We start from the raw sequence: 25,401 nt of genomic DNA, 5'->3' as shown, positions 1-25,401 counted from the left end.
CCAACTTGGTTCCATTTTCCCCCTCACTTTCAGGCACCCCAATCAGACGTAGATTTGGTCTTTTCACATAATCCCATACTTCTTGAAGGCTTTGTTCATTTCTTTTTCTTCTTTTTTCTTTTGGTTTCTCTTCTCACTCCATTTCATTCATTTGATCCTCAATCGCTGATACTCTTTCTTCCAATTGATCGAGTCGGTTACTGAAGCTTGTGCATTTGTCACGTATTTCTCGTGTCATGGTTTTCATCTCTGTCATTTCGTTTATGACCTTCTCTGCCTTAATTATTCTAGTTATCAATTCTTCCACGCTTTTTTCAAGATTTTTAGTTTCTTTGCACTGGGTACGTAATTCCTCCTTTAGCTCTGAGAAGTTTGATGGACTGAAGCCTTCTTCTCTCATCTTGTCAAAGTCATTCTCCATCCAGCTTTGATCCATTGCTGGCGATGAGCTGTGCTCCTTTGCAGGGGGAGATGCGCTCTTATTTTTTGAATTTCCAGCTTTTCTGCCCTGCTTTTTCCCCATCTTTGTGGTTTTATCTGCCTCTGGTCGTTGATGATGGTGACGTACTGATGGGGTTTTGGTGTAGGTGTCCTTCCTGTTTGATAGTTTTCCTTCTAACAGTCAGGACCCTCAGCTGTAGGTCTGTTGGAGATTGCTTGAGGTCCATTGCAGACCCTGTTTGCCTGAGTATCAGCAGCAGAGGCTGCAGAATATAGAATATTGCTGAACAGCGAGTGTACCTGTCTGATTCTTACTTTGGAAACTTCCTCTCAGTTGCGTACTCCACCATGTGAGGTGTGGGGTGTCAGTCTGCCCCTAGTGGGGGATGTCTCCCAGTTAGGCTACTCAGGGGTCAGGGACCCACTTGAGCAGGCAGTCTGTCCCTTCTCAGATCTCAACCTCCGTGTTGGGAGATCCACTGCTCTTTTCTAAGCTGTCAGACAGAGTCATTTGCATCTGCAGAGATTTTTGCTGCTTTTGTTGTTGTTGTTATTGATGTTTAGCTGTGCCCTGTCCCCAGAGGTGGAGTCTCAGTTGAAAATGCAGAAATCACCGGTCTTCTGTGTCGCTCGCGCTGGGAGTTGGAGACTGGAGCTGTTCCTATTCGGCCATCTTGCTCCGCCACTGAATCCTCTTTTAAAAACAGTTAGAAGATTTTCCCCAAACTAATTATCTAGCTTAATGCTAACTGCTTATTTGCTGACTTTCTGCATTATTTACAAATTTGAAGTGGGCCAACCCTTCCTGTTTTCATTTAATTTATCCCGGCAGCTGCTGGTTAGCTAAGGAAGGAAAAAACCCTCTTTTTTTTCTTGCAGACAAGCAGCAATTAGGTAGGCTTCTAGGTCAGGTGGCCAGTTAGGGGTGCCAAGTCATCTGGTATTTCTCCCAAATTGAAATGTATATCTTCCTTTGGCTGGGCAGATGGGGTCCCCTCTTCTCCATCTCTGCTGCTGGGTCCTGGTGCAGGCCCTTACTCTCTTTCCACTAAACCCGTGTGGCAGCCCCTCCTTGGACTGCTTCTCCCCATTCCTGCACCCACTTCCACGTGGCAGCTACAGGGACCTTTCTAGAACACAGCCTCCTGCTGTCTCCATGTTGACCTCGCTGCCCCCGTCAGAGGGATTTTTCTTTTCTTTTCTTTTTTTCTTTTTTTTTGAGATGGAGTCTTTCTCTGTCACCCAGGTTGGAGTGCAGTAGCGCAATCCCGGCTCACTGCAACCTCTGCCTCCTGGGTTCAAGCAATTTCCTGCCTCAGCCTCCTGAGTAGCTGGGATTACAGGCGTGTGCCACCATGCCTGGCTAATTTTTGTATTTTTAGTAGAGATGGGGTTTCACCATGTTGGCCAGGCTGGTCTCAAACTCCTGACACATGTGATCCGCCTGCCTTAGGCTCTTAAGGTGCTGGGATTATAGACGTGAGCCACCATGGCCAGCCAAGAGGGACTTTTCTATAACAGCCTCTAGTGTCATGCTACCCGCTTCCCAGCTCTGCCTAGCTTTTAAGATCACATAACCTGCAAAGTCCCCTGGATCTTGTTCTGCGTGAATCTTCTCTCCCCCATTGCTGCCTACCAACTTGACTTCTCCCTTTTGGGAGTCAGATGCACTCCGCTGGACAGCCCATGCCCTCTCCATGCAGCTGCAACAGCCCCGCCTCGCACCTGCTGTCTGCCTTAATGTCCCACTGTCTTTCAACTGTACCCAGGGGCATTTCCTCTGGGAAGCGTGCCAGCCCTCAGTCTGAATCTTCGGGTCCCCAAAGCCTCCCCTCCTGGTATGTGTTGAACTGCATTGTCATCCCTTGTCTGTTTCCCCTGAGACTCATTATTCCCTGAAGGTCTTTCATGTCTGTTTCCCTGGGGCCCAGCACATTGCCTGGCATAAAGTAAGCACCCAATAAATTTCAGATGGAGCATATGTTAAGTTCCCTATAAAATCTCAGCTGCTGCAAATTCTGCCACCAGCCTGGGTGTTCTCCTCTGTGGGGGCTCCATCAGTTTTCAGAGACAAGAGACTCCCATAGATTTTTAGCAGGAAAAGGTAGATTCTTGCCTTTTAGTCTGTCAGAATGACACTTTATTAGATGCTTTAGAACTCCAGAAGCTTCAACTTTAGAATTTTCAGTTTGTAGAGGTTTCTTTTCTTTTCCTTTTTTTTTTTTTTTTTTTTTTTTAGCTGTAAAATTTTAGCGACCATGGTCTGTGCCAGCGCTGTAAGCCTCTTTCTCCATCTTAAGGAGTTCCTCTGCTTAATTGCAGTGCTGAGCTCAGGAAAGCTGCGCTTCCAAAAATGAAAAGGAAACCACTAAATGGTGCTGCTACTTTTCCTTTGCAGCTCAGATAAAACAGGCCCAGTGTGGGAAGGAGGGGCTGTCCTTTTGGGGGTGTTGGCCTGTTTCTAATTGCTACACTGTCCTCTGCCTCCACCCATGCCTCAGTGTGGTTTGGGTCCCTTCTGCCTGGAGCTACTGGGACATGTAATAAGAAGCTGCTTTTCAGACTTCTTAATTAAAATAGGTTCTGGCAGCTATTGCCAGGAAGCATCATTCGCACTCCTACATCTCCAAACGCATTACTCATCCAAAATAAGATATGGCACGACTCAGGTTTGCCCCCTCAGTCACCATGGCTTAAATGGCTGCGTTTAGAAACAGCCCTTACTTCAAGCCCCTGTTTCTTAATTATTTGTCACTTATTCACATTCATCCTTGTGTGTGAAACATTTTTCCCCTCACCCTATATGCTGTTATGTAAACAAATAATTTTTTAGGATGATGTCAGAACTTAAAGTAGTTGGGATGGTTTTAAAATAGTATTTTATGGACAGCAAGGAAAGTAGTTTTCTTCTGGTTTCACTTGCTAGCTTTGGGATGGAGGGCAATTTATTTGAGCTCCTGCACCTCTGTGATCCTGTCTATAAAACGGGGGCAATGGCTGGTGCTGTGGCTCACAATTTTAATCCCGGCACTTTGGGAGGCTGAGACAGAAGAATCACTTGAGGCCAGGAGTTCAAGACCACCTTGGGCAACATAGTGAGACCCCATCTCTACAAAATAAAAAAAGAAATAAAAGAAATAAAATAATGAAAGTTAGCCAGGCATGGTAGTATCCAACTGTAGTCCCAGCTACTCAGGAGGCTGAGGCAGGAAGATTGCTTGAGCTTAAGAGTTCAAGGCTGTAGTGAGCTAAGATTGTCCCACTTCTGGGAAACAGAGCAAGACTCTGTCTCAAAAAAAAAAAAAAAAAGTAGGAGTGGAGGTCAATAATCTACCAGCTCAGGTATTGTAAGGATTAAGAAACACAGTGTCTATGAAGAGTTTGGCCCAGTCTCTGGAACACATTTGGTAGCCAGGAAATAGTAAATGACTTCTGTTTCCCTACCCCCATCTTCACCTCCTCCCCTAGAATAACAACATCATAACTGACTTATTTCATCATTAAGGATTTAAATGCAGAACCTTAAGATAGTCAGCCTTAGGGAAACACTGAAGAATTTATTTTTAAACACATAAAGATTGCATTCATTCATCCCTCTCGACACCACTGGCAGTCTTCAAGTTCTGGTTAGCACAGTCAGCAGGCAGGGAGGATCTGGATCCCAGGGTTGTGTGCTTTGCTCCCAGAAGGACATGAGTATCAAAGGTCTGCTCCTGACATCTGGAGTTCAAGAGGTGTTTCCTGGAAATAATTTGTCCAAAGGCTCCCCCATCACTCTCTTGGAGAAGCCCTGTGTTTTATTTATGCTGAATGGTTGAATCTATTCCCAGCTGAATGCTTTCCTGAACACCAGTAAATATCATCTGCCAGTCACTCAGGCCCCCACCCCGGGAGTCATCTGTCCCCCTTGCCTGGTCTCCCATGCCCCACAGCTCAGCAGCCACAGGCATGGCCATATCTGCCTCCCCGGCCCTTGCCGCTGCACTTCATCTCGGCCATCTCCTCTCCGGGGCTGCTGTGGGAGATTCCCAGTCTGCCCTCCAGTGTCTCTGCATGCATTCTACTCACCTCCTTTCCCCTCCAGCCCCGAAGAACTCTGAAGAAACACAAGCTTCTGCGGCCCCATACACTTAGGACTACCACCACTTACTTCTTGGAGGCAATGGCAGTAAAAGTAGAAACAACAAACAAAACAGAATAAAATCCTCTTTAACTTTGTTTAACTTGGTGTCCCCCGCAATCTATTTAATTTCAGATTCTCATTTACCCCGCTCCTAGGGAACCGAGGTTCATAGGACCAATCCGGGTGAATGCTGCTACAGTTTGTGGATGGGCTGCTCCCTATTTGCTGGTTCAGGTAGCTTTGATCCCAAACATTGGTCAGCAAGGGCATCCATACAGTGACATGCTGTATGTCATCAAAAAGGAGATGTTTCTGACATGGACAGTTTCCAGAATATATGCTAAGTGAATAAAGCAAAGTGCAGCATGAGATGCCATGATGTGCTGCAGATGCTTGGACTGGATGGATACCTAAGTACCCCCAAACTGGCAGGCACATCTGCCTCTGGGGAAGGGGGCTGGGTGTCGGGGAGGGGTGGGAGCAAAGTCCTCCCCGTGTGCCTCCTGGGACCTTTAGAACCTCTACTCCTTTGAACACAGTGCTACTCTGCTCCAAACGCCCCCAAACTTCACATAGAGAGTAGTATGAAGTCCTCGGCTCTGCACTTGTGGCCCTGAGGTTGGCCTCAGCCTGCCTGCCCAGCTTCTCTTCTCACTCTTCCCTGCTGCCACTCTCCTGTCTCTCCCCAGGGATTTGGCTGTTTGTGCCACTTTCCTTTGACATGTCTCAGACTTGCCCTGCTCCAGTTGGAAGTTCTTGGAGCAGTCCACACCCACCCCCGCCAAGCTCACTGTCTCAGAATGTGGGACCACCTACCAGCTTTACTCCTGCCTCTAACTCTAACTTGTGAGATTGTGGGGGCCAGAGTCCCCAGGAGACGGTGACGCTGTGTGCGGAAAAGCCAAGAGAGCTCCAGAGCTGAACAGATGTGACTGAAAATCTTTACCAGCCATGCGCCCTGGGGAACCGAGCCTTGCATTTCCCCTTTCCTTTTCTGTATAATGGAGGATAACAAGCCTTCACTCACAGGGCGTGGGTGTGTTTCTCATCTCCCTGCAACACCTAGCACAGTGCCTGGCATCTCATATGTTCAGGGCATGTTTGCTCACCTCCCTTCCTTTCCCATCGTGACTGTCAATGTACTGTTCCCTTGGGGCTTGAGATTCTTGGATTCCAAAGGAAAGAACACAGGGCCAGGAGTCAGACTTTCATCCCTGGCTCCACTGATGTCTAACTCTGGGATGACGCTGGGCCACTCAGTCTTTGGATTCCCTGCCTTAACACAAAATCCATATTTATCTCAATGCAAAAGAGATTTGATCATCAAAACACTGAATGCAAAGGGTTAGCAGAGTGAGCGCAGATGTTCTCCCATTTGCCAACTGGTTTCTAAGAATATTTGGAGGATGAGTAAAGTAATGTCTTCCATATGCTCAAGAGAAGATGATTTAGCACCAGGCTAGGTAGAGAAGGAGGGCCCCCACCCATCAGCAGAGTGACCTTGGACAAGACACTAGCTGCCCTAGGCCTCAATTACCTCATTTAAAATATGAAAGTCATAAAACCCTACCTCACAAGGGTGACTATGAGGATCATATGAGGCAATTCATGTAGAAGGTCTTTGTAAACTGTGAAATGCTCTATGACTGTCAGCCAGGATTAGTAGTTAATGCACGCATTTGTTTATTGTTTCAGCGGAGGGTGCAGGACGTCATCAGCCCGATCGTGTTTGAAGCAGCTTACAGCCTCGGTGAGCACATGACTGGAGAGGAGGAGAGGGAACTGCCGCCTCTGACACCAGTTCTCCGCTGGAAAAAGGGACAAAAGATTGCCCAAAAGAATCAGGTCAGAAACTTAAAGCTTATACCCAGCACCCAAGGTGGCAGCTGCACACAGCAGAAATAATGGCCCAAAAGTTGAGAGCTGTGGACCTGGCTGCTCGGGAGACCACAGCCAGGACACACCTCCTCTCTGGGTCTCCCTTTTCTGATCTGCAAAATGATAAAATAAACGATCTTAGGGGTTACTTGTGACTACTATGGGACTTAAACACTTTCAGACAATTTTCAGGTTGTTAGAAGTTACAATCCCCTCGAGGTCATGAACTGGCTGGCCACTTGGTCCCTGAACTTGCCCCTGTTCTTAAACTGTTTTCAGAGCTTAGATTGGTGGATAGTAGGTGCTTAATGTGCTTAATGAATGTTTTATTGGTGGGAGAATGAGTGAGGTGAAGAGGCAAGAATGGTAGCTTGCTGAATCGGCAGTTGAGTTACAGAATGCTGAACCCAAGAGTCCCTGGAAACAGCACTGGGGCACGTACAGGTGTGTGGTCCACACTCATCAGATTCCGGGATGTGCTACTGTGTAGAGAAGCTTTAGTGCAATGTTGGGTGCATCACTCGTATGAGGTAGGAGTGAGCCTGTGCCTGATTCTGTGCAGCAGCGCTGGCCAGCTCTGAGTCGTGCAGCACTGAGTGCAGTGCAGGAAATATGCAAGGAATCTGCAATCCCAAGTCTGTTTCAAATCTTTTCTTGAAACCCAAGATCACCACAGATTCAGAACCCTGTGGAAGATCAGGAAAAACTGTGGGCTAACCCAGCCTCCTAGGCAGGATGGGGGCAAAGCTGTGGGACCACCTTTCACAGTGCTTCAGACCACTCTGAGTACAGGGGAAAACTAGCAGACTGTGACCCGTGCCTTGTAGATTAGAGTTGTAAACTGAACCACAGAGTGTTTGGGATTTGAGATATCCATCCAGGTGTTCATGTAAATATTGAGATTTTTACCAAGGCATCCCATTATCTCCCAAAGCCTCTCTCCAATCATCCTAAGTGGGGTTCCCTAGAAGCAGAGCCTGAGAAAGGGAATTGGGAACACTTGGTTTAATGATGCTGTGCTCTTAGGGAAAACCTGTAAAGGAAAGGCAGGGGGCTCAACATGGTTGTGGTCTCAAATAAAGTCTGGCTGGGGGACTCTGGAACAAAAATTACACCAAAGAGTTGTCCTCGCCTTGAGGCAAGAGGGCTTCCCTTTTATGTCCCATATCATTCAGCCATTGACTGACTGTGGGGTGGAAGGGGAGTGTAACCCTCTTTGAAAGGGGATCCTTTCAGCTGAGGATGGTTCTCTAGAGGAGAATGCAGATGTGAGCCGTAAGCAGCCTACACACACATCAGCCAGGGGATGGGCCACAGTTGACAGTGCCCACTACACATCAAAACACACCCTCTGGGGAATGCTGCCAAGAGGTTTTAATTTAAAACATGAACCTTCTTTCACAACACAAGTGCCCCAGGAGAGTGGCCCGTAAGTCCCACTGGCCATTGATACTTGGAACAGGCCCTGGGGGAGGACAAGTGGTGTCTAAGTGGGTGGGCAGAGTAGATGGGCTTGCCTTAGGCTGAGGCATGGAGAAGGCTACAGAAGAGTAGAAGATAAGATGAAGAGGCAGGGTAGGAAGCTGATGGCTTCTGCCTTGACTGGGAAGTACAGACCTAGGTCCCCTCCTGACAGGGAAGTAGGAAGAAGAGGTCGGCCTGGGGATGCAGTAAAGCATGGTATTATGGTAACTCCTAGGTAATTGGCCTCTAGTCCTAGAATTATTCTGCTTTCTAAAGTCAAATCTTACTGGACTGATAAACTTACCCATACTTGGGTTATGGAAGTTACCCAGACTTGGGGTCCTGGGAAGAATTTCAGGGTCCTCTGTGCTTGTTTGTTTCTGAATTGACCCAGTGAGGTAGTCATCTATTCTGTCCAGCATCTTGCTAGCCTGGACATACTTTCCACAGTGAACTTAACTCTCATTCCTGCAAGTCTGTCAGTGGCACAGATGTGGACTTTCTTTAGTGAAAAGCATCTTGGAAACTTTACTGACATTTTTAGATTTAAGTAGCCCAATCAAAGCCAGGGATGGAGGGACAGATTAGTATCAAAATGATGTTCTTGGTCACTTCTGGTTCATGATGGCCAACCAAGCACAAATGTTGATGTCTGTGCCTTCTGGGACCCCATTGCAATGATTATAAATGAGTAGATCGGAACAGGGAGGACAACACTGTGAAAGAAAGGGCATCAGCTAATAAAAGAGTCCAATAATTTCCTGCTATGAGTGAAGTAAATGGAAGAGGGTTAGTGGGTGAACTTGAACTATACATAGAAGAGCTGGCTTCCTGCCTACCCAGGGAACAGAGAAGCTGTAGCCACAGCCAGACCAACAGTTACAGAGGGGGCCAGAGTAAGAAGTGAGTAAGGGGCTGAAAGTGGTGGTGGTATTGGGGGAGGTCAGTGAAATGTGAAGGTTGGTATGAAGAAGGGTTAGAGTTGATTTTTCATCCTTGTCCCCACCCCTACATGCTTCAGGCATGCAGAATAGCAAGCAGCCAGGCATCGTCTTCTCTAAAGTGTTGAATAAACTGCTTAAGATAGTGTGGGCAGCCTCGTTCTCAGATAAAAGAAAGCCTTACTTCTGGCATTTAAAGTCACCAACGTGAGAGCTAGCTTTTTCTTCCACAATCCACCCAAATACTTTCACAGATTTTCTACTCAGTCCTTTTGCCTTAGTTGGAATATGAATGGACAACCAAGGAACCCAAGGTTGAGGAAAATTTGGTGCATGAAAGGAAAGGCTAAAATAAAGCAGTAGAATAACTAACTTAAAAGGAAACAGATGATTTAGGGAATATAAGAGATTATTGAAAACAAAAATTTAAAAACATAGCACCTTAAAGTCTATGCAGTAGACACAAGGAGAATTAGGAATATATTCCATTCTTTTCATTTTCTAATGGATGGGATTCTGTTCCTTTTTAAAGGGAGGAATGAAAGACAAGGGAAGGGTTCTTAAAAATTAAAAATATATTTACAGCACCAAAAAATCAGTGAAAGTATTAGTAGGTAATGGTACATAATTTCCCAATGGAAGTGCTAAAAGTCACGTAGAAAAGAAGGCTAAAGATACAGGGTCCTATATCTCCAAGTAATAAGAATACTAGAAAGTAAGAATATCAGTAATAAGGAAAGAGAAACAAGGGAGAGGAAATTATGTGATAATAGAATAGCATGTTTCAGAGTTAAAGAGAGAGACTGTTTTTTAAAATTGGTGTAAACAACAATTTACAGTTAAGATAAACCGAAATTATCATAGACGCATCATTTTGAAATGTCAGTGCTCCAAAGACAAAGGGAAAATTCTAAATGTTTCCAGGGCAAAGAATGCAGGAATGTTGATCACGGAGGATAAGTCAGCTTACAACAGAATGAGAGTCAGATTGAGTAGTCCATTAGACTCTTTATAAGCAAGATTAGAAACTAAACTATGGTGAAATAAAGGCTTCAATGTTCTGAGGGAAAATGATTTTGAAATTAGAATTTTGTTTTCAGCCACACAATCAAAGTATGTGGTAAAAATAAAGTCACTTTTCAGATAAGCAAGGACTCAGAAAGTTTACCTCCCTAGTAACTCTTCCAAGAAAATTATCTTGTACTTCAACAAAACAAAAATGACAACCAGAAGGACCAAGATGTGGGATACAAGAAACTCTGGAACTAACTCTTAAAAGTCTAATGACAAGAAATCCCAGGATGATAAACTGCAGCAAGTCTAAAGAGCAGCCAAGTCAATTGAGAAGAGGAGATCAATTAACTTCCAGAAGAATGAAGCTAAGCAATAGAATGATGAGAAAGTGGCAGATATTCAGGATACCGTGCAGATTGAATATGTTTCTTTTATGGATAAGAAAAAAATAAAGGCAATCAAGACCGCTCAGAAAAACAGAAATAAGATAATTACCTGTACAGATGCTCCTTGACTCATGATGGGGTTATGTCCCAATAATTAAAAATATCGTAAGTTGAAAATGTATTTAATACACCTAACCTGCTGAATATCATCGCCTAGCCTACCTTAAATGTGCTCAGAACACTTACATTAGCCTACAGTTGGGCAAAAGTCATCTAACACAAAGCTTATTTTACAATAAAGTGTTGAATAGCTCATGTAATATGTTGAATACTACACTGAAAATGAAAAACAAAATGGTTGTATGGGTACTCACCATTAACACACACAGCTGAAAGCACACTGAACCTAAAGAATATTTGAACTAAAATTAACTGTTGGATTATGGGGCTACTACTCTAACAGGGTCATGCATTTCTCTCTCTTCTGATGAGTCTCAAGAATAGCTGGTAGAAGCCACTGGGGTATTGACACTTGTTGATGGCTTACATGGTGGTCTGTAGAAAGCTATCAGTTGTTTACCCTTGTAATCCTGTAACTGACTGGGACCTGCAGCTCACTCCCACTGCCCAGCATCACAAGAAGTATTGTACCACATATTGCTACCCTGGGAAAAGCTTTTGAAATAAAAACTTTGAAGTATGGTTTCTGCTGAATACATACTACCTTCACATCATTGTGAAGTCAAAAAATCGTAAGTTGAACCATTATAAGTTGGGGACCATCTCTACGTCATGGTTAAAATAGAAAACAAATTAAAATGTGATAAAATAACCAGTTATAACTATCAGATGTTTTTTGTAAGCCTCATGGTAACCCACAAGGCAAAAACCTATAGTATATACAAAAAATAAAAATAAAAAAGCAAAGAACCAAACCATACCACTAGAGAAAATCACTTGACCACAAAGGAAGATAGCAAGAAAGGAGGAAAGGAACAAAGGATCTACAAAACAACTAGAAAACAACAAAATTGCAGTAGTAAGTCTTTACCTATCAATAATTATCTTGAATGTAAATGGATTAAACTCTCCAGTCAGAAGACATGGAGTGGTTAACTGGATTAAAAAAAAAAAAAAAGACCTAACTGTATGCTGCTTGTAAGAGACTCACTTCACCTGTAAGGACACACATAAAATGAAAGCAAAGGGATGAAAAAAATTCTATGCAAATGGAAACCAACACAAAGCAGGAGTAGTTATATCAGGTAAAATAGACTTTAAGTCAAAAACTGTAAAAACAGACAAAGAAGATCATTATTCAATGATAAAGGGGTCAGTTCAGCAAGAGGACATACCAATTGTAATATATATGCACCCAACACCAGAGAACCTAAATATGTAAAGCAAATATTAATAGATCTTATGAGAAAGATAGATTGCAATACATTAATATTAGGGGATTTAATATCCCACTTTCTGCAATGGACAGATCATCCAGACAGAAAATCAATAAGGAAACATCAGACTTAAACTACACTCTAGAACAAATAGATCTAGCAGACATACACAACAGTCATCCAACAGCGGCAGAATACACATTCTTCTCAACTGCACATGGCACACTCTCCAGGATAGATTACATAGTAGACCACAAAATAAAACTTAATAAATTTAACCTTGAAATATCAAGTATCTTTTTTGACCACAATGGTATAAAACTTGAAATCATTAACAGGAGGAACTTCAGAAAATTCACAAATACATGGAAATTAAATAACATGTTCCTGAATGACCATTGGGTTAATGAAATAATTCAAAGGGAAATTTAAAAATTTCTTAGGGCAAATGAAAATGGAAACACAGCATACAAAAACTTAAAATGTGGTAGGATTTTGAGTAAGTAGAAGAGTATAAAGAAGATAAGAATGTTGATCCTACAAATGTTCTATCTGAAGTAGAAGTTGAGTATTCCTGGACTTTAACTTTGCAACTGTAGAAGAGGATATATAATCATGACACTTGTCTTGGCTCAACTGTGAGCAATAATCATGAAGCCATAATAAAATTAGCACTATTTATTGGTTTTCAATATTTGTAATTAAGCCAAAATCAGAGCTATGGTGATAGCATAAAATGCAAATGTCATTAAACTTGATTATATAAAGGTAAAAGTAGAATAAGAGAAGTTTTCTTAATATCTTAATCTTTTAAATTGGTGAATCAAGAGATTGCAAAACTTAATGAAACAAGACATCGCCGTTTACTTAAAATTGCAGAGGTTGTCAGTAGAGCAACACTTCCTAAAGTGTGATTCCTGAGCCAGCAGCATCAACCTTTCTTGGGATTTTGTGAGAAATGAAAATTCTTGGGCCCACCCCAGACCCACTGAATCAGAAGCTCATGGGGTGAGCCCCAGCAAACTATGTTTTTGTTTTTGTTTTTGAGATAGAGAATTGCTCTGTCACCCAGGCTGGAGTGCAGTGGCAGGAACTCGGCCCACTGTAACCTCCACCTCCCGGGTTCAAGTGATTCTCCTGCCTCAGCCTTGTGAGTAGCTAGGATTACAGGTGTGCACTACTATGTTTGGCCAATTTTCATATTTTTAGTAGAGACAGGTTTTCACTGTGTTGGCCAGGCTGGTCTTGAACTCCTGACCTCAGGTGATCTGCCTGCCTCGGCCTCCCAAAGTGCTGGGATTACAGGTGTGAGCCACTGCACCCAGCAGCAATCTGTGTTTTAACAAGATGGCTGGGTGATTCTTATGCAGCTAAAGTTTGAGAACTGGTACAGTAGAGGAGTTAAACTAATAATTTGCCCATCAAAATTATGGAGGTGAAGGAGTGGGAATCATTATGTGAGATAAATTCCTATCTATCATGGAAGGAATTTAGTAAAATAATGTCTAGATCTGATAAATCAAAGAGTAGTAGTATCAGCATGTTTTCTAGAGATATGGAAATAATCATCAAAAGAAACATAAATGGACCTGGGTAATAATGGTTGCCCCTGGAGAGGAGGACTCATTATGGCGAGGTGTGCGGCAGGGGGTTATTATTTTTCTAACCATGTGATTCTTTGGTTGAAATTAAAATAAAAGAAAAATATTGTTCTTAGATTGGGAAGATTGTCCAGGAGCCTGAGAAAAGTTTTGGGAGTGCAGTTCTTGCTTATGGTCCTTTTCCTGATTATGGAAAAAAAATAAAATAAAATAAATATAATCTTCCAGATGTTGGCTCAGTTTGAGGGGGAAGAAAGATTCTGAGAGAGAGGCCCACTGCAGGAAGCAGAGCTGATCTTTCTACACAACAGTTTGACACAGAGCATCTCACCTCTTTCATAGGAAGGAATAAATACATCAGAACACTCTAGGTCATGTTGCCAGATAACATTAGGGTTTCACTACTTTAAATGCCTTAATCTCTTCATTGAGCCCATGTTGGTACACAGGACTATACAGAAGGGTGGATCAAATCATGGTGACCTTTTAGAGTTGGGGTCTGCCCCCACTGATGGCCTAATTAAAGTGGAATCACTGCACAGACAGTGTAAGTAACATGGAGACAGTGACCAGTACATGTTCAGTACAGGCTTTCTGGTTAATCTGACGCTGTTTGCTATGAGTTAGGAATGTGCGGGACAGGCAGGAGACCAAGCCTTCCCTCTGTAGGGTACATAGTCCTGGGAGAAGACGGGTTCCAGGATAAGGCTTTGGCACCAGGCTCTGAGTGAATAGTGGGATTGCCGCTCATGCTGAGATTGGATTGGGATTCTGGGCGCTCTGGGGATGGTGGAGCTTGAATACTACAGGCCTTCGTAGGACAGTCTGATGGGTACACATTTCACCTTCAAAATTTAAGGAAAGCAAAGACCTGCATCTGTCTCATCAGAAAGGCGGGGGAGGGAAGCCGAGACAGGCGGATCGCGAGGTCAGGCGATCCAGACCATCCTGGCTAACACAGTGAAACCCCGTCTCTACTAAAAAAAAAATACAAAAAAACTAGCCGGGCGAGGTGGCGGGCACCTGTAGTCCCAGCTACTCGGGAGGCTGAGGCAGGAGAATGGGGTAAACCCGGGAGGCAGAGCTTGCAGTGAGCTGAGATTCGGCCACTGCACTCCAGCCTGGGTGACAGAGCGAGACTCCGCCTCAAAAAAAAAAAAAAAAAAAAAAGAAAGGCGGGGGCTATTTGATACTAGGAAAAAGACAACCTTTTTTCCATTAACCAGAGGAGTATTTAAAAAGACCATAAAGCTGGAAGCAATTCAGTTGTGTGCCTACTTTATGTAAGACGTCGATGAAAAAATAAATCATTGCTGCCTTCAGTGGACTCACTGACAGTCCAGGAATAATTTACAAAGTGAGATTTAGATTACTGTGTAAGAATTTCATTGCAGAGACCACTTCTGGCTGAGGAGAAGGAGGTGTTCTATGGGGAAAGGGAGAATTGGCCAGAGCCTTAAGGGAGAAGCCTTAAAGGAGAAGTAGGATTTGGGTCCTCAGGTAATGGAGAGGCTGATGGATGCTAAAGGTGTCTGACATGGCTGGATATCTAGTGAGGGAAAGGGGAGAGGCCATCTGGACTGGAGATTCAGTCTTGTAGTCTGAAGCCACTTGTTCACTGGCTGAGGAGTTGGATGTGATTCTATGGTGGACAGACCATGGCATCTTTTGGAGTTTGGGGAGATCAGAGATGTGCCTCAGGGAGACTGGTCTGCCTGGGTATGGGGAGGCCAGTTAAGAAAGAGGTTGTTGCAGGGACCTTTGCAGGTGAGCCCCTGGAGATAGAGAGTTGACTCATAATTAATTGCTAATTGGTCTCAGCTGCTGAAACAGAGCATGGAACTAAATGAAACGATCACAGGAAGTCCTGGCTGGTCCGTGTGCTGGGAAAGGAGCAATGCTGTCCTTGGACAGGTCACCTGAAAGTCCCTTATCCCTCCTCCTCAGCTGAGCATAGCAATGGTGATGACAGAGGCCCTGTCTTCAATTCCTGTACACAGAATAGGGCTCTGAAAATTATAACTCTTCTCATGCTTTCTCAGGAGGCCCCCAAAGAGACCTGGCTATGGCTGGGCTTCCAAGTCTCGCTGCGGTAGGCAGAATGGCCCCCAAAGATCTCCATGTCCTAATTTCTGGAGCCTGTGATTTGGGTACATTACATGGCAAAAGGGACTTTGCAGTTGTAATTAAGGTGATGGACTTGCAAATGGGGAGAGGAGCCTGGATTTTCCAGGTGGGTCCAATCTAGTCACACGAGCCCTTAAAAGCAGCAAACGTCCTCGAGCTGGAGGTGGGAGGAATGAGGCGGAATAGGAGGTCAGAGAGACTTGAAGCATGCCTTTGCTAGTGTTGAAGATGGAGTGTGTGACGTGAGGGGAATGTGGACAACCTTAAGGGGCTGGGAGAGGCTTCCGGGTGACTGTCTGCAAGGAAACGGGGCCTCAGTCTTACAACAACACAGAACCAGGTGCTGCCAACAACCCGAACCAAGCTGGAAGTGGATTCTGCCCCAGGGCCTCTAGATACTCGCCCAGACCAGCTGACACCTCGATTTCGGCCCATAGAACCTGGAGCACACCCAGACAACCCACCGACCCTCTGACTTGCAGAACTGTGAGATAATAGATTTGTGTTATTTGGAGCAGCTGAACTCCAGTAACTTATTACTGCAGCGATAGAAAATAATACACACATAATACAGCCCACACCTCCAGAACTCCGGGGCTTCTTTCCTTCCTGGGCTCTCTGGGGAAAGAGCACAGGCTATGCAGTGAGATCAGCGCCCCGGCCCAGAGAACTCACCCTTTAGAGCCTGTTTCCTCACCTGTCACTGGGGGTGCCTTGGGCTGCTTGGCCTGCCTCTGGGTGGTTGTGGGATTACATGAGAGAAATGTGAGAAGCCCGGAAATGATGAGGCAGCACTGGATCCTGCTCTTCCCTTCCTAGGAAGCTGGCTTCCTGGTGTTGTGAGGAGAGGATGAGGCCGCCATGGGAGTGGGTCTGACCTGGGGTCTGAGGAAGCAGGTGCTCTGCTGCCTTTCCACGTCCTTTCCTCTGAGGGTGTCCCGTCTCTGCAGGCCCAGGGGTGGGCTCCCCGGTGGGAGGCAATGGCGCCATCTGAGGCAGGGGTCCCCAACCCCTGGACAAGTACCAGTGCGGTGGCCTGTTAGGAACTGGGCCGCACAGCAGGAGGTGGGCAGTGGGCCAGCGAGCATTACTGCCTGAGTGTCCCTCCTGTCAAATGAGCAGTGGTATTAGATTCTCACAGGAACACGAACCCTACACATATGAGGGGTCTAGACTGTGCCGAAACCATCCCGCCCCCTCCACCGCCCATTCATGGAAAAATTCTCTTCCATAAAACTGGTCCCAACTGCCATAAAGCTTGGGGACCACTGGTCTAAGGGTTCTGGCAGGCTCTCAGGTGAGCCTCTCTAGATCTTTAGGGTGTCTGACCCTCATGTGTCAGGCCCAGAGATGCCGCTTTGTCACAGAAGGAGAAGATCTGGGGAAGACCCATATAACCAGAACTCAGGAGCCAGCCGCACCACCATGAGCCCAACAGCATGAGTCCCTTCTCTTTGCTCCATCTCTGCTGCCACTCCCTAGGCCAGGCCACCATCATTTGTCACCTAGACCAGGTCACGTCCCTGCATAACCTCCTCCCGCTGAGGAGCTCCCTTCCCCCTCAGAAGAAAATCCAGACACTTGCTAAGGCCCATGAGAGCCTGTGCAATGGGGCTCCCGTCTCTCCAGCGCCACCCACATACTGCATTCCCACAACCCTCAAACTTACTAGGCCTCTGCCTATCTCAGGCCCTTTGCATATGCTGATGCCTCATCTAGAAAGCACTTTGCCATGCTTTTCCCATGGCCAGCTCTTCATTTTTTAGGTCTCAGCCTAAATGTTGCCTCCTCAGAGAACCATTCTCTCACTACCCTGTATTCCCTGAGCCTTTCTTTGTTTTGAGACAGGGTCTCACTCTGTCACCTAGGCTGGAGTGCAGTGGTGTGATCATGGCTCACTGCAGCCTCGACCTTCCAGGCTCAAGTGATCCTCCGCCTCAGCCTCCCAAGTATCTGGTACCACAGGTGTGTGCCACCACGCCTGGCTATTTAAAAAAAATTTTTTTTTTTTTTTTTTTTTGTAGACACAGGGTCTCCCCATGCTGCCTAGGCTGGTCTTGAACTCCTAGGCTCAAGGAATCCTCCCGTTTCAGCCTCCCAAAGTGCTGGGATTACAGGAGCCACCATGTGTGGCCTTAGCTGCCTATTTGATTTCTTCATGACATCTAACAGAACGTGTTGATTTCGTCTACTTGTTTTTGTATTTCCCTCTCTAGAATGGAAGCCCAGTGAGGGAAGGGATCTAGTTTATCTTTTTTGCTGTTGATCCCCAACACCTGGCAGAGTACCTGGCCTATAGTGGATGCTTGAAAGAGCATCTCAGTTGAAAGAGCCCTTCTGGAAGAACACAAGGCTAGTTCCTTTGGCAAAGATTGGGCATCATATCAGAGCTTCACTGGCAGATTCAGCAGAGCTGTAAAATGAAAAGAAATATGTTCTGTAATCCCTCTGGGAATTCCCCACGGGCAGGAGAGCGTGGTGTGTGATTTGCAGTGACACATCTACACCACAGTATGTTTGTGGTGACTGCTTTTCAGAAGACAAGATGGAGGAAATACAGCTGGTGAAAGAAAAGGTGTTGGCTTTGTTGAGAAGTATTACTTTGTTGTCTTTCAAGTGAAAAGTGAGCTATTTTAGTCTAATGGTAATTTTTAACTATGTTTTAGTCTAATGGTAATTTTTAACCATACACTTTGGGTCTCCATTGTGCTGGAAATCGTCACCACTTCTCCTCCCACCCCACACCCCTCAATGCATGCATATAGGAATATCCTCATGCTATGGAAACCCACTGTTTGCACAGCCTGGACATTAGGTAATAGTTTCCTGGCTGAGGTGCCCAGCTGGCTTAACATGACATTATTTACAGCTCTACGGTTTATTTTCATTATTTAAATGTCTCTGCAGAAGGAATGGAAGGCTAAGGGGTTCGGAGAGTAGAAGAGGAGAGGGAGAAGAGTCACTCCAGACATCAGAACCAGACAGGCTCCTGAGACAGTGCAAACTGGGGGATTTCAGATTGCACTCTTGGAGTTAGGGCAGCAGTTTGGCTCAGCAGGAGGGGAAAGGGGTGTTAGAGGAAAAGGCTCCTGCCCTCCAGCCTTGTATCACCCAGATCAACCCTACTTTTATGGGTATCAGCTTCTGGGTAAATACTCTTTTCAAAGAGGGCACCATGGCAGAACACATGTGAAAACCATCTAGTTTGAAGTATGTGTGAGAAAAACAACTAATTCACCCTTCTCACTGACCAGTGGAGAGTCTGGCCTTATCTCGCTGTCTCAGGCTTCTTCAAGGTTAACCCCAACAGGAAAGGAGAGGGACCCATCAAAGGTTAGGCCGTGTCCTGAAGCAACCTGTTGAATTTGCAAAACTTCTTTTTCAGTGTTATGTTTTATTTTTGCAATTTGTGGGGGAAAATGTGTTCTAAGTTTCTGAAACTCTTTTTAGAAGAAAATCATGGTTTTCTCAAACTCTTCAAGCTCATTGAGTTTTCTTCTATATTAGCCTGTCTTATTGAAAACCTTGTGCAAAAGCGTGTGTGGGGTGAGGGGTGTTTAAACACATCCGGTGGACAGTGTCTGGCTGGGGAGGAAACGTTAACCTCTCTTTTCTTATCTTCTGAGATAATTTAGGAAATCACGTACAAGGCCCTTGCTGTGTGCACTTACACCTGGAGCCTTATTTAGCAGTTGTTCTTGCAGTAGATAGGGAGAAGTCTTGCTGGGATCTTCTCTGGCTTTAAGGCATTTTTTTTTTTCCTCAATCCCAGTTGCCTGCCCATGTCTGGTTTAGCAGCTTTTAGAAATGTGGCTGGCATCCTTTTTTCTTTTCTCTGACAGCACCAGCCCCTTTATTTGAACTTCCTGGCTGTTTTCTGCCTCTTCTGACTAATTAACAGCAACTAAAAAAAAGAAAAATGAAACATAGAACAGAAATAATTCCAGGGTGAACTCGTAGGTGGGAATTGAACAATGAGATCACTTGGACTCGGGAAGGGGAACATCACACACCGGGCCTATTATGGGGAGGGGGGAGGGAGGAGAGATGGCATTGGGAGTTATACCTGATGTAAATGATGAGTTGATGGGTGCTGATGAGTTAATGGGTGCAGCACAACAACATGGCACAAGTATACATATGTAACAAACCTGCACGTTGTGCACATGTACCCTAGAACTTAAAAGTATTAAAAAAAAAAAAAAAAAAAAGTAAAAGAAATAATTCCAGAATGAAAATGAGGAGAATTTCCAGTCCTGGGTTGCAAAAGTCCCTAGAAGAGAGTTTGGAGCTGAAATGAAAAGTTTTGATTATAGAGAGACATGAAATGTGTCCCATAAAAGGCCACCTAGTCCCAGGCAGATCCAGAAGAGCATTGGGCTGGGAGTCCCATGAGGCCAGGGCCTCACCAAGCAGTCAGCCCTGCTCCGTTACCACAGGGGTTGAACTGGATCACCTAAATGATGCCTTTAGATGGATGGAACCGGAGTCCATTATCTTAAGTGAAACAACTCAGACACAGAAAGACAAATACCACATGTTCTCGTTTATAAGTGGGAGCCAAATAATGTGTCCACATGGAAGCAGATTGTGGAATGATGGACAATGGAGCCAGGTGGATGATGGGAGATTGCTTTTTGGGTGCACTGTGCATTGGCCCAGTGATGGATGCACCAAAGGCCCTGACTTTGCCATGACAGAATTTATCAGTGTGACAAAACTGCACTTGTATCCCATGAATATATACCATGTTTTTAAAAATGTTGCCTTTAGGCAGAGGGGATAATTCTGCAAACTGCAGAGCCATGGAGTAAAAGACACCCAAGACAGCAGAGCTTGTCATTTCTAGTTTTTCCACAGGACCGTAGAGCAAAATTGGTGCTGGGTTTGTATTTAAAGGGAAACCAAGAGGGTTTTTTTTTATCCTTCCATGGTTTCAAAATCTGGAAGGACAATTGTACAGACCCTGAGATAGAAGGAATTCCTCAGCTTTAATTTCATGAATGATTTGCCTTTCATTGATTCTTGATGAATTTTTTATAAAGCCTTGATTTTAAGAGGCAATGAGACTTTACCTTCCTTCATTTAGGCACAGGGCTGAATGGACCTGAAATTCCTCCACTCTTATAATGTGCCACATGAAGGACAGTTTTGGATTCTGGGAAAACAGCCCATTGAAACAGAATTGGGAGGGAGAAACCTCTTACACTCAGGTCATGGAATTTATATGAATACAAAAAAGTTTAAATACTGTGCTAGATGCTGGGGGTTATAAGCATGAATTACGTGGCTCTGGAAACTTATGTGGGGCTATGGAAGGAACACCAGTTCAGAAATGTCACTCCTGTCATCCAGGCAGGATGCTTCACCATAGGGGCAGAGACCTTCTGCTAAGTCATACTGCATATCAAGAAATATATTGCCAGGCTGGGCGCGGTGGCTCACACATGTAATCCCAGCACTTTGGGAAGCTGAGGCAGGCAGATCACTTGAGGTCAGGAATTTGAGACCAGCCTGGCCATCATGGGGAAACCCCATCTCTACTAAAAACACAAAAATTAGCTAGGTATGGTGGTACGTGCCTGTAATCCTAGCTACTCAGGAGGCTGAGGCACGAGACTTGAACGTGGGAGGTGGAGGTTGCAGTGAGCCAAGATCACGCCACCGCACTCCAGCTTGGGCGACAGAATGAGACTCATCTCAAAAAAAAAAAAAAAAAAAAAAAACAAATACATCAATCAAATCAGCTTAAAAATAGCCTTCTTGTTTCCTCTCCTTGGTGTGGGATTATTCAGTCCAATTGTTCTCCTTTTTTCAGGCTTCAGCATGGGATTTGGTTGCCATATCAACCCTATAAACAGTGTTGAATCCATGTCAATAATTGTATTTTTTTTAAAGCAAATATCACCACGTCCAAGAAACTAATCCTCCTCTAAACAAGATAGCTGGACTAGGCTAAGGATCCTATTTCCTATTAGATCAGAAGGGAAGATTTTCTGGTACAGATTTGGGTGGGAAAAATGAGCTATCCCTCCCAAGGCCTTAGCACCTAGATGACATCCTCTGTGAAGTCACCTCGGCCAGGAGCAGACACTGAGCTGCCATTTCTGAATCACATGTCCCCAAAGCTGCCCTGGCCTTGGTGACCATGGCACTGTAAGAGAAGCACAGCCAGCCCCAGCCTCCTTACTCTGACTCAGAGGAAAATGCAACTTGATCTGGATTCATTGAATTTTTTTTTTCCTGGCTTGAAGGAAATGAAGAAACATAGCCAAATATTCTAGAACAGGATTCAACAAACAGTCCATAGGCCAAATCCACCACTGCCTGTTTTTGTAAATAAAGTTTTATTGGAACACATCTATGCCCATTCCCTTACGTATTATCTATGGCTGCTTTTGCTCTACAACAGCAAAGTTGAGTAGTGTGACTGAGACCGTATAGCCTACAAGCCCAAAACATATACTGTCTCACCCTTTTCAGAAAAACTTGCTAGTCTTGTTCTAAAAGAAGTAGAGTAAGGATTTAGTGAGAAGCTGGAGAAAATATTTTCAAAGACAACTGGGGGAAAATATTTTTTTCCCAGGGAAACCTGAGATGAAGACCAAGGTGAGGAAAGAGCCAGCAGAGGAATCGAGTCCATGAGGCTGAGGAGGCCACTGGATGTCCAGTCCTCAGCTCTCTGAAGCCTGAGACAGGAAACAATTGTCTCCCGAGAGAAAGGTTTGAACCGCCTTTAACCAGGGAGGAATAAGAGATGATGGCTTCTTACATCTGTTTACATTTGCTGGAAAGACTTCTGCCAGGGAAATAACTAGACAGGGCTTTGGCCAACTAGCAGGTGGAGTCTGGAGGGAGGTGGAAGAGACGGCTTCCAAGCTGGGTTCCGATTTGTCTAATTCAAGCAGCCAAACTTGTGTTTGCCAGAGGACTTAGGGGAATGTGGATAAAATCAGGCTGAGGACTTTTCTTAAAGGCCCAAGTTGGAGCTATTGGGATTGTTCCTTCAGAGGAAAATCAGGAGTTTGGGCCATTGGCTTCATGGAGAACCTGTACTTTTTGTACTTTGTGCAATGGAGAAGTCATTTCTACTTGGTTTTTGAAACTGTGTTGTCATCTAGTATTCCAAGACTTTAGTCTGTCTACCCTTCTGTTCCAGAGAGATGCCTTTCAGTTCCTTAGGAAACAAATTGGCCATTTGCCCAAAGAGGCTAATCCAGGTCTAGAACACAGGAACTGAGTTTCAACATCAGGCTCCCCAGTGCATGACACAGGTCTCTTGATTCCATGGTTTATTGCTTTTTTACCTATTAAACAATTGCATTCCTGGCCTATGGAGGGTCTTACCTAAGCCAAGACTTTGCCAGGGATTATGCGGCCCATTTTTGTTCATAGCATTGCCCGAGTTAGGGAAGGTCATTAGGTTGGCTGAGTATTCTGGTATTCTATTGCTGCATAACAAACTCTGAAATTTAGTAACTTAACATTTATTTTGTTCATGAATTTGATTTTATTGTTTTTTAATGTATATAAGGTGTATAAAATGATGTTTTGATATACATTTACATAGTGAAATGGTTACTGTAGTCAAGCAAATGAGCATATCCATTGCCTAACATAGTTTTTTTTTTTTTTTTTTTTTGATAGTAAGAGCACTTGGAATCTACTTTATTGTCAAATTTCCAGTATATAATACAATATTGTTAACATAAGTCATCACGCTATACATTCAATCTCTAAATTTTTTCATTCTACCTAACCACAACTTTGTACCTTTGACCAACATCTCCCCATGCCTCACTCCCTATCCCCTCCCCAACCACTGGTAACCACCAGGGTTTCAGTTTCAGGTTCTGTGTATTTAACTTGTTTAGATTCCACAATAAGTGAGATCATATTTCTTTCTTTGTCTGGCTTATTTCACTTAGCATAATGTCTTCCAGGTTAATCCATGTTATCAAAAATGGCAGGATCTCCTTTTTAAAGGCTGAATAATATTCCATTTATGTGTGTGTGTGTGTGTGTGTGTGTATGTGTGTATAGTATATATACATATATACACACCACAATTTCTTTATCCATTCACCTGTTGACAAACACTTAGGTTGATTCTGTGTCTTAGCTATTGTGAATAATGCTGCAATGAACATGGGAATGCAGATATTTCTATAAGGTACTGATTTCATTATCTTCGAGTATATACCCAGAAGAGGAATTGCTAGGTCATATAGTAGTTTTATTTTTAATTTTTTTGAGGAACCTCCATACTTTTTTCATAATGGCTGTACTAATTTACATTCCTCCCAACAATGTATAAGGGTTCCCTTTTCTCCATACCCTCACTAACACTTTTTATCTCTTCTTTTTTATAATAGCCATCCTAACTGTTGTGAGGTGATATTTCATTGTGACTTCGATTTGAATTTCTCTGATGATTAGTGATGTGGATTTTTCAGCAGAAACCTTGCAGGTCAGAAGAGAGTGGGGTGACAGAAACAGTGCCTCATACCTGTAATCCCAACACTTTGGGAGGCTGAGGCAGGAGGATCACTTGAGCCTAGAAGTTTGAGACCAGCGTGGGCAACATAATGAGACCTTGTCTTTACAAAAAAATAAACAGAAAATTAGCCGGGCATGATGGCATGTGACTGTAGTCCCAGCTACTTGGAAGGCTGAGGTGTTAGGGTCACTTGAGCCCAGGAGGTAGAGGCTGCAGTGAGCCGAGATGATGCCACTGCACTCCAGCCTGGGTGACCGAGTGAGACCCTGTCTCTAATAAATTAATAAAATAAAATTTTAAAACCCTGCTAGCCAACAATAATATACCCAGCAAACCTGTGCTTCTCAAGTTGAAATGAAAGGATACTAAATAGCAACAAGAGAGCATAATAAAGAAGGAAACTCATTGGTAAAGGTAAGTATATGGAGAAAATCAGAACGCTATATTACTATAAAGGTGATGAGTAGATAGCTTTTATGTCTATGAAGAAAGTTAAGAGACAAAAGTATTTTAAAAACCATTATAAGTATTAACTAAATTATGTTAATGGGTACATAATATAAATAGATATAAATTGAGGCATCAATAGCATATAACATGTGGGGAGCAGAGGGAAAACCAGAGTTCTTTTATGCAAGTAAAGTTACATTGTGAACTTATAATGACAGTTACAAGTTATTTTATGTAAGCTCCTGGTAACCACCAAAATACCTATAGAAGTTATATTAAAAAAAGAAAGGAATCAAAACCTTTCAATACAAGAAAAAGAAACAAAAGAAAACAGCAAGGGAGAAAAAGAGGGACAAAAGAACAAGACACATAGAAAACAGTTACCAAAATGGCAATAGTAAATCTGTCTCTATATTTACTTTAAATGTAAATAGACTAACCTTCCCAATAAAAAGATACAGCATGACTGAATAGATTATAAAAAAAAAAAAAAACAGGATCAAACTATATGCTGTCTACAAGAAGCTCACTTTTAGATTCAAGGTCACACAGAGAGATGGAAAAAGGTAGTCCATGCAAATGCCAACCAAAAGAGAGCAGGAGTGGTTAATACTTCTATCAACAAAATAGACTTTAATTCAAAAACTGTCTCTACAGACAAAGAAGGTCATTTCTTAATGACAGAAGAGTCAATTCAACAGGAAGACACAACAATTATAAATGTACCCAGCATCAGAGCACCTAAGTATATACAACATTGACAGATCTGAAAGGAGAAATTGATAGCACTATAATAACAGATTTCAGTACCCCCCTCTCAATAATGGTCAAACTCCTGACCCCAGGTGATCACTCGCCTCAGCCTCCCAAAGTGCTGGGATTACAGGTGTGAGCCACCACGCCCGGCCCCGCCATCCACACCCAGCCCCACCATCCACTAATTAAGCTTCATGGTGTTCACTCAGGCCCACTGTTGTTGCTCACATTTGCCAGTGTAAATAGTGATGCACAGTGCCTAAGACAAAATCACTATCACTGCAAGCTCCTACCCCTGGCTATATGCTAATCTGGATTTGTAG

At 43.9% G+C, this 25,401-nt stretch overlaps 1 protein-coding gene across 1 annotated transcript in view; it reads left to right on the top strand.

Moving 5' to 3' along the window:
• The window catches only part of ITGA9 (integrin subunit alpha 9), a 381,793-nt gene that overhangs the window by 174,383 nt on the left and 182,009 nt on the right, over positions 1–25,401 (top strand). The window contains exon 16 of the mRNA XM_023187614.2: positions 6,260–6,409. Within this exon, the coding sequence (XP_023043382.2) occupies positions 6,260–6,409 (150 nt within the window). The remainder of the gene's footprint in view (positions 1–6,259; positions 6,410–25,401) is intronic.

The sequence above is a fragment of the Piliocolobus tephrosceles genome, chromosome 2 (genome assembly GCF_002776525.5).
Source record: "Piliocolobus tephrosceles isolate RC106 chromosome 2, ASM277652v3, whole genome shotgun sequence".
Lineage (NCBI taxonomy): Eukaryota > Metazoa > Chordata > Mammalia > Primates > Cercopithecidae > Piliocolobus > Piliocolobus tephrosceles.
Note: the sequence above shows the minus strand (reverse complement) of the source record. Positions and strands in the feature narration are given on the sequence as shown.